Source organism: Sinohyriopsis cumingii, chromosome 11 (assembly GCF_028554795.1).
Source record: "Sinohyriopsis cumingii isolate HCF-2022 chromosome 11, ASM2855479v2, whole genome shotgun sequence".
Taxonomy (NCBI): Eukaryota; Metazoa; Mollusca; class Bivalvia; order Unionida; family Unionidae; genus Sinohyriopsis; species Sinohyriopsis cumingii.
This window is the reverse complement of record NC_142971.1, coordinates 2,590,588-2,605,570: the sequence shown is the minus strand read 5'-3', so window position 1 is coordinate 2,605,570 and position 14,983 is coordinate 2,590,588. Positions and strand designations below refer to the sequence as shown.

At 34.5% G+C, this 14,983-nt stretch overlaps 1 protein-coding gene across 1 annotated transcript; it reads left to right on the top strand.

Moving 5' to 3' along the window:
* The first annotated feature begins 6,320 nt into the window (after positions 1-6,320).
* On the top strand, positions 6,321-12,919 carry LOC149787525 (uncharacterized). The gene is made up of 3 exons (XM_089973652.1): positions 6,321-7,025; positions 8,605-8,753; positions 10,235-12,919. Exons 1-3 carry the CDS (start codon positions 6,670-6,672, stop codon positions 11,527-11,529), a joined length of 1,800 nt encoding a protein of 599 aa, XP_089829778.1. The 5' UTR covers positions 6,321-6,669; the 3' UTR covers positions 11,530-12,919.
* The last annotated feature ends 2,064 nt before the right edge of the window (positions 12,920-14,983 follow it).

Genomic DNA, 14,983 nt, shown 5'->3' with positions numbered 1-14,983 from the left:
GTATATTGATGAAACGTGAAGAAATAATGGCATATTGATGACACTTGAAAAAACAATGACACTGATGGCACTTGAAAAATAACGACATATTGATGACACTTGAAAAAACAATGGCACTGATGATACTTGAACAATGACATATTGTCAATACTTGAAGAAACAACAACATATTAATGATACTTTGAAGAAACAATGGCATATTGATAACACTTGAAGAAATAATGACATATTGTTGATACTTAAATAATGACATAATAAAGACACTTGAAGAACCAATGACATACTTAGACACTTGAAGAAACAATGACATAATGATGACACTTGAAAATAATTTATGAAGTGGCGGATTTGAAAAGTAAATTTCTTAAGAGAAAATTGGGTTAGATGTTAGATGTATTTAGCATATTAAATCAAATAATGTGTACCATTTTTTTTAATGACACAGTTTGAGGTATATATGAGCTCCATAGGCAAGCAATGTATTCATATTTATTCTTTGGATCTGGATTAGGTTCATTACAACGTATTTACTACATTATTAAAGAATGGGGAAATACCACTTCTACAAATATGTATGTATGTATGTATGTATGTATGTATGTGTGTGTGTGTGTGTGTGTGTGTGTGTGCGTGCGTGCGTGTGCGTGCGTGCGTGTGTGTGTATGAATGTCTTGCAAATCATGAATATGAGAACTCATTCCGGCATATAGTTGTTTGGAAAAACGAGTAAAAAGATGAGTCGTGAGTTCTGAGGTGATATCAGTGCCAAAAGGTTGTGTCTGTTTACATTAATTTTTCCATGGGAAACACGCGGCCAGATTTGAGCATTTTTACTGAGAAGCTAATAAGGGGGTATTATCAAGGGGAATTAATTCGTTAGAAGCACATTTTGTTTGACTAAAGAAGTGAAGGTATTAAGTAATGAAAATAATAATAGATTATATCTAGCAGATGACTTCACTCTGCAGATAACGTTAAATAAACATTAATTTGGGTTGGTTTGGACAGCCATATGTTCAATCTTACAACGAGCTGTCATTTAAAAAATATGAGTAACTCAAACTTGTTTAAGCGCCGTAACTTAAGATAACGACAGCTGTTGCAGCAGATGATGACGTCTGCACCAAATTTCAGAAACAACTTGTACAGTACAGAGATGACAAATCTGTAACTGTGTATTATTATGAGAACTTGTTGGAGTTTATATGAAAGTTTGTTTTCTATATGACAGCATTCATATTTTTCTTCATGTACCTCAGGTCATGAAGCAACCACATCACTGTTCTTCAGTGGTATTACAATTGAAAAGTGATACAAATACACAAACACAGCAAAAATATCATCGATAAGATACATAATACAGCGAATGTTGTCAGTTTCAGTCAATAATAAAAAAGGAAATATACAATCAGCTGAATAATGCGGTAGGCATAATATTTAGGATAATAATAGGAAAACAGAAAATATTTTTGTTCGAACACATGCAAATTAGATTCGTAGGAAACATATAATGTTGAGGAGGATGACGAATAAGTTATTCACTTTTGAACAGAGACTAGCAAACATTTAACAAAGGGATCTACAATTTGTACTGTATAGATTTGTCGGTTTGTTTTTTTATTCGGATTACAAATAAGAACGAACGTCTTCCTAATTTGATGAAGACATGGAATAATTATAACAAAATTATTTAATTAACTTTTTCTCATTTTGAATAAATAAAATATATCGCTATGTATTGCATTCCATATAACATTTTCACGCGAACTATTGAAGTTTAATATTACAAATTTAACACAGTGATCGTCTGCATATTGGAGGTAAACCGTCAGATATACTAAATGATAAGTATGACTCTTTCCGAGATCTGGATTGATCGTTTAAAGTCTATGACTAGAGAATTAATTAAAATAAACCACACAAACAAGTAAAATCCGTGACAGGTTGCGCTAATTGCTTCTTCATAATGGCTTCAGATTATTGCGTACGTCATTAAACGTTTTTGGTTTCTACTATATCAAGGTTACAAACAAAATAATATAATTGGGTGAATCGTTCCGAGACGTTTTGGCAAGTTTATATAATTTATAGTCTAGGAGACTAACGCTGTAAATAAAATGCCTCGTTCTGATTAAATTTTACAATATGAGTGATGCCTCAAATGCATAAATAGCATAGACAAATGACACAATAATATATACATTAACTGGGTCATTAAAATACATACGTCTCTGTTGAAAACTGTCGCATGGAGCATCACATCTCGTGGCATAATTAATTTTCCAAACTTTTTACTTTTATTCAAAATGTTTTAGTATATCCTAAACATTTGTCATGCAAGTGTGCTACTCATTTGTCTTGGTAAACTAGATGTTCGGTTTGTAAAAGAAAGACAACGGCATGCATAACTTATCGATACCCTCTGCTATTATGGTGTTTTCCATAAACATCACAAACTACTATCTTCAAATTATGTTGAAAAAAAATGTAGAAGAAATTATTGTAAAAATCCCCAGGAATAAAAACAGAGGCTGTATTTTGTTATGCAACATTCAACAATTGTCTCATGTACAACATGGAGCACTACTGGCAATGGTAGACGGGATCTTTTAGCTGATACATCTTAGTGTAAAACTTATATGGTACCCCCGAACTTTGTTTCAACCTGAAACGTTTTTGCAGACTTTCAAAATCCCAAAACGGTTGATGGAATTTATAGAATGCATGTTTCAATCCATTTAATAGAGTTTATAAATTTATGTTTTAAGTCTTTTGATGGAATAGAAAGACGTATACTTTAGGTCCTTTGATTAAAATGACAGAATTTATGTTTTAAGCCCTTTGATAGAATTGATAGAATTTGTTTGATAGAATTGATAAAAAAATATTTTCAAGTCCTTTGATAGAATTGATGGAATTTATGTTTTAAGTTCTTTGATTAAATATATAGAATTGATGTTTTAAGTCCTTTGATATAATTGATAGAGCTTATGTTTTAAGTCCTTTGATATAATTGATAGAATTGATGTTTTAAGTCCTTTGATATAATTGATAGAATTGATGTTTTAAGTCCTTTGATATAATTGATAGAATTGATGTTTTAAGTCCTTTGATAGAATTGATAGAATTGATGTTTTAAGTCCTTTGATAGAATTGATAGAATTGATGTTTTAAGTCCTTTGATATAATTGATAGAATTTATATTTTAAGTCATTTGATAGAATTTACAGAATTTTCTCGTTTAAGTACTTTGATACAATTGATACAGTTTATCTGTTAATAGACATGATAAAATTTATGTTTTAAGCCCAAGGGTTTAAAAATTTTACTGACTCAGCATTCTTATGCTCTGTGTAAATTGTCTTATATATATTTAATCTAATTGTTTGTCTGTTAGTTTTAAAATTTGTTTTCTATCATTACGTGTAACATTGTTTGCTGGACTTGACCTTGTCCGAAATTGAATTCATTTCTGCTTGACCTGACTGACTTTTTAATTTCTTTTTTCAATTCATTTATGTAAACAACTAATAATAGCTTCGTTATTCTCTCTGTGTTTGAGCTTATTATCAGGATTATTATTATTGAGGTAAACAAATGAGGTGTAAATATGTTGATCAGGGTCCGGGTTTTGGAGATTCCCAAGTGAATTTTGTATCCTATTGTGTTGTAAATAACAGCGCGTATTAGATCATTCTAGGACTGCTCCAGTGGCCTAGTGGTTAGGGCGTCCGCATCAGATGGGTTCGAACCACGGTCGAGTCATACCAAAGACTTACAAAAATGGTACTAACAGCTGCCTCGCTTAGAGGTTAGTGATAGGACTGGTCGGCCTGGTGTCAGGATAATGTGACTGGGTGGGACATCATGCTACATGTCAGCGGCATGATGACCAAGCGCCAGACATCACTATAATCTGTCACACTGCAGACATCGTAGCGATATGACTGAATTTTTTAAAAGCTACGTTGAGAATCCAAATCACACACACACACACACACATATCATTCTAGAAGGTTATTTTTTAATAGGTAATAGATGTTTTTTAGAAAATGCTACTTGTGACCTTGATGTCAAGCAGATAACTATATTATCTTGTGACTGTCAGGATTTTACCAGTAGTACTTTAACATCTAGCACTTTAAGTTGTATTATGATGTGACCAGAATAAGCTGAATTTTATTTTCTTCAAATTATTGATTTCAAGTGATTATTTTCTCTGAAATACAAAAATGCTCTTATAAATATATTGAATAGATTCATTCATTGGAATTCATACTGAACTCAAGCCTGAAATAATATTTGTGTGCTTCAACAAGAGACTGAGACACATCAGCACTTCGCAGACCATAACATACGAGTCATCGCTTTCAATTTTTGATCTCTTCAGGACTTTTATTATTAGGACTTGTGTCTTTAATTCTTGTAATTATTTTTTGGATTTATTTCGCAATACCATAAGTTTTTATTTTCACTTTGTATTTTAGGGAAATAAATTATTTGTTAAATTTTACAAAGCTTGTTGTCTTCACTCTGTTACGTATTTTAAGAGCATAGACTCGTAACAGTCTTCACTACTTCCTTTCTATATTTTCATGTCGATAAAATGTCACGCTCTTCTCAAAATTTATTTACAGTGAATCAAACAGTTTTCCATTATTATCTCTGTGAACGCATCAGAACTCACAAATGCACAGCTGTCTACTTATCAATTTGTTGTCACTCGTATGCGAATTTCCCTAAATCGCTTATCAAAACAAGAGAGATTTCCCTTGACACACTGAGAAAGTGAGTCACTTTTCTTGATAAAACTTAGTCCCCCAATGCAACTGATTCAAAATGTGGAGTTTGTTCCAAAACAAAGCCACTATACTGACATATTCGAAGATATTACAAACTAAAACAAAAGTTTTGAGAATATCCTGCTACCTCCGATAGTCTCTCTCTCTGTCTCTCTCTCTGTCTCTGTCTCTCTCTCTCTCTCTCTCTCTTCCATCTGGGCTGAAACTTTGCGATGTGATTCTTCATGGTTTACTTTATGTTCTAGCCATAAATTAAGGGACACTATTTAAAACTGTCCGACTTATTCTACTTTGTATTATTTATCAGTAGAGAATTTATCTGGTTTGATATGCGTAGTGTTCGTATGCCTGTGTATATGCTCATATCTTTTTCTGTCTTACAATAAGATCACGTGAGGATCCATCCAAAACTTGCTGTTGAAAAGGACTATGTATGTATGTATGTATGTATGTATGTATGTATGTATGTATGTATGTATCTATGTGTCTGTATGTATGTATGTATGTATGTATGTATGTATGTATGTATGCATGTATGTATGCATGCATGCATGTATGTATGTATGTATGTATGTATGTATGTATGTATGTATGTATGTATGTGTGTCTGTCTGTGTGTCTGTATGTCTGTGTATGTATGTATGGATGGATGGATGGATGGATGGATGGATGGATGGATGAATGGATGCATGCGTGCGTGCGTGCGTGCGTGTGTGTGTGTGTGTGTGTATTTTAAATTAATTCATCCGTACAGTCATGGCTACATAGTAGCGAGTAAGTTGCGATATGCCAAAAACTGCATACAGAACAAAGACATGGCAAAGAAAGGGGAAGGTCCTTAAAATACATTCCAATTCTGTATGTATAAACTGCAATAGTGCAACCTGTTGAGGAGTCCAAGACCTCAGCTGGACGCATCAGAGGACAAAGCGTTGACTCCATTAATCCCGTCTTACGACATGTACGAATGCCCATTAAATCTAGTCTACATCCCAAACCTGCAAAAGGATAATCGAGGGAGTTGTCGTAGAAACAAAGAAGAAAACTATCTATGGAACTTTCATTATGCCGTGAATCAAATCAGTGTGTAATTGATCGAATCGGCCACACATTGTAATAATAATAATAATAATTACAATAATAATGACGATCATTTGTTATTTCTCATCTTCTGATCGTTTATCATTAGAATTAAAATTATAAGTAATAATAATAATATTCGTCATCATCATCATCATCATCATCATCATCATCATCATCATCATCATCTTCTTCTTCTTGTTCTTTTCATCAAGGTAAGTTTGTTGTCATTGTTTCTTTTTTAAGAAACAAAGGTTCTGTATATGTTTGAATATTAAGCATTTCTGGTTTAGATTAAAATTAAATCATCTCGTTAAATTTTTCAAATCCGCTTTTCGTACAAAATAATCACCTTATATATATAATCATGTATATATTGCGTTGCAGCGCACAACTGGAAAACCACATAAATCTAGAGCAACTCTCCAGAAAATGGATACTGTGCATAGAAACTGTGCCTGCTTTTTCTAGCATTTATCAGTAGATCTCATGTTATGAGAACATGTGTTTCACAAACTTGTATACCTCATCACGTAGTCTGCTGATAATATTTCTTACATATTTCGGTGATTAAGCTTTGTGACTCGGAAAACGTTACTCAGCTTCATCAATATTTGTCGTCACACGTAGAAAGACATTGCGAATATAAAGGACCACGTTTGCCATACTTTGACACTGTTATTGGCAAAGGCACTGGTACCCAAAGCCTGTTATTGGCAAAGAAACAGAAACCATAAGAGGTTCTGTTCTTTTCTTGAAAATAACTGTATTTGACTAAACTTCAGACATGAAGGTGGGAATAAAACTCATCGCCTTGCTTCTGTATTTAATTCTGGCCACAAAGGCAGCGCCCAAGGGCAATGGGAAAGCAGGGGCTGGTGAAAATGAAGATGCTGAGGCCGGAGAAGCCGGTGAAGCAGGGGAGCAGGGTGAGGTGGGCGAAGCAGAGGAACAGGGTGAACTGGGCGAGGCAGGGGAACAGGGTGAAGTGGGTGAACAGGAGGGACTGACTGAAGGAGGTGAAGTTGGCGAAGAAGGTGAAAATGCTGTTACCATGAAGCTTCCAGCTGCTATCGAAGCAACAAGCAATGTGACAGAAGCTGCTACTAACAAACAAAGGGCAGGTGTCGCTGGCAGTGTCTTGTAAGTACAGCCGTGGATTGCAATGTAGTCATCTTTAAATATTTTATTCTGTTTTCCGATACAGAACTTTTCTTAGCGTCAACATTTAGTTTGCACCTCTTAACTCGTCCATTTTGTGACTAGTTTTGGCGTTTCTCAGTAACCTTCATTACGTGTAGTGTCTTTTAATTTAATTTAAACCTACTTTCTAATTGTCGTCTCGTTCATAACGAGTTGTGTTACACTACTCTGGGCAAAAATTGAAGGTCACGATTCATTTACGTGTGTCTTTTTTCAGGTTTCCTCGGTTTACATTTGTCTATGCATGTACATGCCCTGAGCTGATTACTGTTTTCATATATTTGATGAAGTATAAAATTTCACATATGACGTGACTTCAGCAATAGCAGAATACAATTTTCATGATATCTGAGTCTAATAAATGAATGAAATCAAACAGTTGGTGCAAACAAAACAAGTTAGTCTGAAAGAATCATTACATTTTAATTATGTGGAGACATTGTAAACTGATTAAGCTTATGGGCAGGTGAGCCGGCAGAATTATTTTTGAGGGGTGGGACTGGGATAAATGTAGTGGTCAGTTATGAAATTTTACTGATTTGGGCTGAAACATATTTAGAAGTGAAATAATTGCCCCTATGTGCGGGGCCCCATGCTTATGAAATAATTATCCTAAGCCCGGTATACACGGTGAGATTTTTTGACAATGCTTGTATTATAAGATCGCTGCATACACATTTAAACTTGTCAGACTTGAACAAACTTTATATAGTTCCCGTTAAAATGGTGCCGACTGAAAATGATGTAATTATGGTTCTTTAGTGTATTTTTTACATTCATTTCAACACTTACAAAGACTGAAATTGGTGAACGAGACTTTGAATAATAAAAACAGTATTACGGGCTACCATGCTTTGCCGTCTGAATTGGCAAATAAAGACTTCAAAAGGAATCATCTTTTCGTAATTTTGTCGTATTATTAGAAGGGTTATTTCTGCTTGCAGTACCGCTGATCAAGAGAAGGAAAATATTCATGAAGAAATCAATAGCCTGTTCTTGGACTCAGCGAGAAGTTTTAAAAAAATATAAATCCCATCAGTATAAAGTTCCATAAAGTGTATTACATTTCAACAATTTAGCAACTCTCTTGTCTGGAATTTCATATAAACTTCTTCTTGTCTGCTTGATTGTATCTCTTTGCTTTTGACAGTATTATGAAAACAGCAACAACAAAACAATTTTTTTAAAATTGCTATGTGGGGTACAGCATGATTATTTTCCAATGTTAGGAATCAAATATAACTGTCAACATAAATTAAATTGCTTCTTTACATTGATCCTATGAATTAGTTTATTGTGAGAACATGCATTTTGGTTGACTGTATCCTTGTATTCGTGGTTTGTATGTACATGCATTTGCAAGCATACAAGCTTTACTGTCTATGCATACAAGTTGGATTTCATAAAACACACGTAATTCTACGCTAAAAAAACCCACTTCAGTATCTCAAAACATTTGAATACATGTACTTCAATTTTGCTGAATCATAAAAATGTCTTTTAAATGGTTTGTCCTCAGACCGGAAGTGGCCCTTGTCACGCCAGATGATTTCAACTATCTAGATAAAAATGGCGACGGTTTCCTGGACTACAGGGAATTATTTTTGGGCCAAAACAACGTCAATCCGGTATATCTGAATGCAGCTTTCCAAATATCAGACAAGAATTGTAAGTATTTATAGTTTACTTTCCGTATTCTTCATTAAATGAAAGCAAATTTTTCTAATTTTTTGTGTGGCTTTTAATATATTAAGGTCACGCTCTTTATTTCAACGCCCATTCTGGATAAATGTTGTGCAGAACCAAATCATTTTCGGGCTGCTACTGTCATATATTTCTGACTGCATCGATTAATACAGGCGCTTCTGGTGTTTCATAAGTAGTTTCGATCCTGGATGCGTTTTTGAGATTATGGTAATCAACCTGTTTTACAGCTAGTGATTGTTCTCCTATTTTGGTGACATACGATAACAGAAAACGTTTGATGTCTTCGACAAAAATGTAGCCAAGCTTAACACTAGGTTATAAACCCGGCAAAATGGCAGACATGTAAGCAAAAGCTAGAAACCAAAACGAACTATATTGGTGAAGAAAATATCCCTTTTAATGAAGATAGAAACTTGGGAAACAGTATCATGGTACGAAAAAGCAAAATTAAAAAGTAAATAAATAAATAAGAATTTAAATAACTAAATTTTTTTTATTACAAGTTCAAATTAACTTATCTATTTATTAGCTTTAGCCCCATATTGTTTTGACCAGAACTATTTTCGTTGCGAACAACATAAAATTTCAGTTGAGAAAATCTTGGTTAGAGTATATTTATTGGATACCTCTAAAACGTACACCAGGAACAACATCGTCTTCAATCCGACTCAGTATACATAACTATCCCCCAGGGGAGTGGCAAATAGTCCATATCAAAGCCCTAAGACTAGTCGAGACTAAGTTTATGTATAAGTTTTCATTTAACCGCACTCAAAACTTTTGACTGCAGCAAAGCAAATTATCTGCGTTGGACGATTCGTTAAGGATTAGTGTTCTTTAGACCAAACCTTACAAGAAAATACATTTTTCTTCCAGAAGGATTTATCTCGAAGGCTTCGTACTCCATAATTTCAGAACCGAGTTCCTCCCGAAAACAATTTTAAACTGATACAACAAACATTGTATCTCCTATGCAAAATTATTTTCTTAATATCCAGATCAACTTAGGACGTTCAGTTTGGTTTATCATGTGTGTGTGTGTGTGTGTGTGTGTGTAGGGGATAGTGGTGTTGCGGACAAAAATTATAATACAGCGGTTTAACTATAGAAAATAGCTTCAGTTTATTAGTGGTATAGGATTGTATGCAAGCGCTATGCTAATAAAATTCTTTGGTTTTTAATTTAGTCCATCTTACCATTTAAGCAGAATGATTTTGTGTTTGGCAACATGATCATACAAATCGTTTCACTGCCAGCTATTTATACACTATATATTTATGTAACATACAGGGTCAGTCGAAAAGCTGAATTAGCCATATCTTGAACAAATAAACAAATATGCTATTTTTATCTGTATAGTATTCGGAATTAAAATATGCAGGCGCTGTAGAAATATATTTTTAAAAAGGAGTTTTTACATTATTTTTTATTTTCTTTTGCAGTTGATGGAGTCGTGGATCAACGGGAATTTTTCAGGCATCCACTGAGTTGGAAAAGAGTTCTTGCTAAGAAACAGTTTTTCGTGAAAGATATTAGTATCAGTGCGTCTGGGAATTTGACCAGTCAACCGGATGTAACACCAACAGCAGAACAAACATATACTGAACAAACATATACTGAAAGCCCAGATGGTACATCACCTCAGCTACCAGAAGATAATGTCACCACAATCGTTCCATCTGCTGAGCAGAACACCACATATCTAACAGTTGTAGATCAGCAACCTTCAGTTCCTACCGACACTTCTACCACAGCACATGTTAGTGTTGTTGACAAGGCAAATGGGGGTCAATCTGTTGCTCCAGCAGAAGGGACTACAGTCCAGACAAGAACTCTACCCAAAGTAACACAAGGGCAAAAGGAAGGGGCGAATGGTAAAGCAGGGATTCAGGTAAGATGTAAAGCAGTAGCCGCAACTGGGTCAAAGATAGGTCATCCAAACCGAGGTAAGGCGGGAGATCGTCCATTAGGCACTGGGGTCGTGTCAATCGGAGATCAGCCAACTGCATGTAAAGGAGGAGCTGTTGCTGATTCAACAGGAGGCCAGGCAGGAATGGCTACCGGGCAAGAAGATCAGAAGAGAACTGGAGCCGGGTCATCTGGTGGCCAACCGAGCGGTGTGCTTGGTTTTGTTGGAGGTCATGGTCAAAGAGGCCGAGACGGTCAAAAGAATGGTCAAGCAGGACCTGCAGGGTCAGCAGGAAGACATGTTGTAACTGTGGCCGGAAAAACGGGAGGACACGCTATGTCGCGTGGAGTTCAGCACAGAACTTCCGCTGGCACACATCCAACCGGAGATCAGTCAAGAGTTTCAGTGCATCCAGGTGGAAAATTTCGTGGTCGCACAGTAGCATACGGTCATTCACAAACTGCACCCGTTTCATGGCCTTGGAAGGCACAAGGGCATGCTGAACCACAAATACATCGTTGGGGTGGCCAGAAATGGGTAAAAGCAGATGTTGACCAAAGAGTGTCTCGCGAAATGGGTTACTCATTTTATGGTAAATCCAAAGGCAGTGAATACAAAGGAATTGCTAAATCAACTGGTATGGAAAAAAAATATTCGCCAGATCAAAACAAAGAGGGCATCAGGGCAGATGCACAGTCTGAAGAAGAGGAAGATGAAGACTCGAGCAGTGAAGCAGAAGAGAAGAAAAATAAAAATAAAAATGGTAAAGGGAATGGTGATAACGAGTCCGAAGATACAGACGACAAAGACGAAAATGATAAAAAGTAGACACATTTAAAATTCGTGTAACTTTGAAATTAAGGCAAGAAGAAACTAAAAAATAACACATGTGAGAAGATAATAATATTGTTAACCTGTTTTGCAAAAATGTACAATTTTTTAAAATGCATAAATGATGAAAATATAAATGTTTACACAACGACTGAGGACAAATTGTATGAAAACTCTGTCTATTTGTTGATTTCAAGACATCATTAGTGACCTTATTCATGTGAGAGTCGATGTAAAATGGTACCATTGCCACAATATGGATCTGTCTGCATGTATATATGTCGCTTGGAGATCGAATTCGAATTCGAACTATAGCGTGCAATCGTTTCATTTTTTAATAACCAAGATATAAACTTTATACTAACACAGTATTTTAAACGTGTTCGAATTTCCCCGTAGCAATGGAATTTATTTTCATCCTTATAGCTGGAAGTCCATACTTAATTCTATGCCACATCATGTTTGCCTTTGGAAACAGCAGAACATGCACTATATACTTTTTAACTATAAGTTCTCGTGTGCATACAATATGAATTTTAAAAAATACTTTATTTTGCGTTGATCACATTTACAAAAAATACTTTACTTCACGTTGATCACATGAACTAAAATGAAGCTAAATACATTTTGAGCATTGTATTGAAATAATGCTGAATCTGAAATAAATTAAAAGTTATAAATATTGACTTAAGCACGGAAATTGACTTGACAAAATATGGAGTTGGCAAAAATGAAAATTATACTATATATGTTGTTATTTATATCTTAACTTTTATGTTAACCCGTCTAGACCGTCTTTAAATGATAAACACGTAAACAATTACATACGTGAAATATATAAGTATGCTGGGACTCTTAACCCGAAAAATATCTACAGGCATACAATATGTCACCCATTTTGAATGCAATTCCAAGGAAAAAGAATAAGGATAAAAGTAACCCATTCTAGAGTATTTCTGCCTTAATTTTTGTTGTAACCTTCCAGGCAAAGATAACACAGTTCAGCCAGTCAGTTGATGAGAACCGAGATCGTAGCATACGTCTAGGATAAGGATATTTCAATGTTTATTTTAATTTAAAAAGACGTAAAGATTAAAGAGAATACATGAAATGATATTAAAATCAAACAGTTTGTCAACGAGAAAAAAGAAGAAAGAAAAAGAAAAAGAATGGACAGTAACTCTGTGGAAGCTTGTTTTTAGTTCATGGTATTTTTACATGTAAGATTACGATATTGTTACGGCTGAAAGATTAAAAAGTCACTTTTCTACTTCTAGCTAAACGATACTATATATAATTGTAACACATGAATATTTTTTACTTTTTAATGCATGTCTCAAATATAGATTGTGTGAGAATTTCGGAATAAAATTTCTATGATAAAGAATCATTTTGTCTTATGTATGTATGTATGCGTGTATGTATGTATGTATGTCTGTCTTTGTGTGTGTGTGTGTATGTATGTATGCATTCAAGCATGTATGCGTGCATGCATGTATGTATGTATGTATGTGAGCAAGTAAACATGTGCATTGATGATGATTGTGCATGCATTTAGATGGACAAGCGTTGGTCACCCATTTGGATATCTACCGATGTATATATCCACCTATCTGTCTCCCTCTCTGTGATTTAATCAATCCGTCAATACATACAGGAAAATGAATCTTTTTGGCTTTGTTATAAAAGACTTTGATGCTATGCCTGCAGGGAATGAGTGGATGCGGAATCGAAGCAGACATCTGTATCAAGAAAGCAAAGAGAATGCTTACGCCACACTGATGAACATTAAGTTAGTGGATTTACCATAGTGTAGACGTGTGAACATCATGATAGGTGATAGGAAGACTGTGTAAATACTGTGTTAAACAAAAAAGAACAAGAAAATAATAAAAAATACAAAACAAAACAAAAGCAAAATCTTGTGAGGAAATCCTATCAAATCATAGGGATAAACTTATTGTTTGCTACGACCACCTGATGAGTCCTATGGAGGAGTGAGAAAACACGCACGCAAGCACTCATTCATCCATATATATATATATATATATATATATATATATATATATATATATATATATATATATATATATATTAGGTTGGTGGTGGAATCGTGGGGGTCATCTCCTGCTGTTAAGTCATGAGACTGTTGTGCCATCCGTCAAGATTTACCAAAGAAACAAAATTGAAAGATTTAGTTACTAGTTCTGTAAAAAACATCTACCATATGTTTTCTTCATATTAAAGTTTTAAATAATACTGTAGATATATTCAATGCATTTTATACATGTTTATTTTGGGTCACAAACATAATGATGGGCGAACACTAGAATGACCAGAAAGCCTACCGTTATGGTTGAATTGTCAAACAATCATTGTATGTGGCTTGTTTTGATTGTTTTAATGAACACTGGCATGCTAAATTTTGAAATCTTTCGTTGAAATCGAAAGGATAGGAATTTGTTGCATTTTATTTTACATTTGATAATGTAAGAAATTTCCTCATGAACGAATAGCAAAATAAAAAATTTGAAACTAGACGAGTCACAGAATTTGTAATGAATAAAAGAGTAAAAATATTTTTTTATATGCTTGTTTTATAGATTAACCAAGGTTTGAGGAGGAAAAGATAATTTTACAGCGATTTTATCGTTATATATACATATATTAATTAAGGTATCAAATTAAGATATATATTCTTTGCCAGGAGGACAATATTGATAATGACTTGTTGTCATGACAACATATCGTTGGTGGTTTTACTGTATCAGAACTCTCAAAATGGTGATGTGTGAAGTCTACGGTACTAAACTGAAAATCCACGCTCTCAAAATCGTTAACGTATGTGTTCTACTACACTAATTTGAAAGAAAATGCTGTATTAATGGCTGATGTATGATTTGAATTATACTACTCCAAATTGGAGGAAGAAAAAAAAAAACACAACAAAAAACCGAAGCTCTATCGCGGTTCGATAATCATTGCAATATACAATACTTGATACCTTTACTACCGAGACGAGATTTATGCTCTTTCCAATTTTTATCCCCATGCCGTCCAGATTCTCTTGACTCGGTACAATACAATTCATATCACCCATTCTAACACCAAGGGGTCGTTCATTAATTATGTCAACAAAATGGGGGGGAGGGGGTTTGAAGAAGTTTGACAATTGTTGACATGGGGGAGGGGGAGTTCAAGATAAATTGACGTCAACAATGTCACTTTTTACAATAAATTTAATAAATAAAAAAATAGGAAATTAGTCGGTGCGTTGGTATGGCACACACTCGCTCGCCCGTCAACAGCCCACCAGTTTAATCCTAAACCGGTTGAGCTCTTGCCAAGGAAGTCAGTCTTGCATCATCATATTTTGTTTTTATTCAATGTAGATTGTAGACTGTAGACAGATTTTTAAGGGAAGCTGTTACTAAATTCAAAGACTGCACTG

Bases quoted from the DNA above. Each gene is read 5' to 3' on its own strand.
- LOC149787525 (XM_089973652.1), top strand. From the start codon at position 6,670: ATGAAGGTGGGAATAAAACTCATCGCCTTGCTTCTGTATTTAATTCTG. The intron at 7,026-8,604 runs GTAAGTACAGCC...GTTTGTCCTCAG, and splicing joins GGTGTCGCTGGCAGTGTCTT to ACCGGAAGTGGCCCTTGTCA. The intron at 8,754-10,234 runs GTAAGTATTTAT...TTTCTTTTGCAG, and splicing joins CCAAATATCAGACAAGAATT to TTGATGGAGTCGTGGATCAA.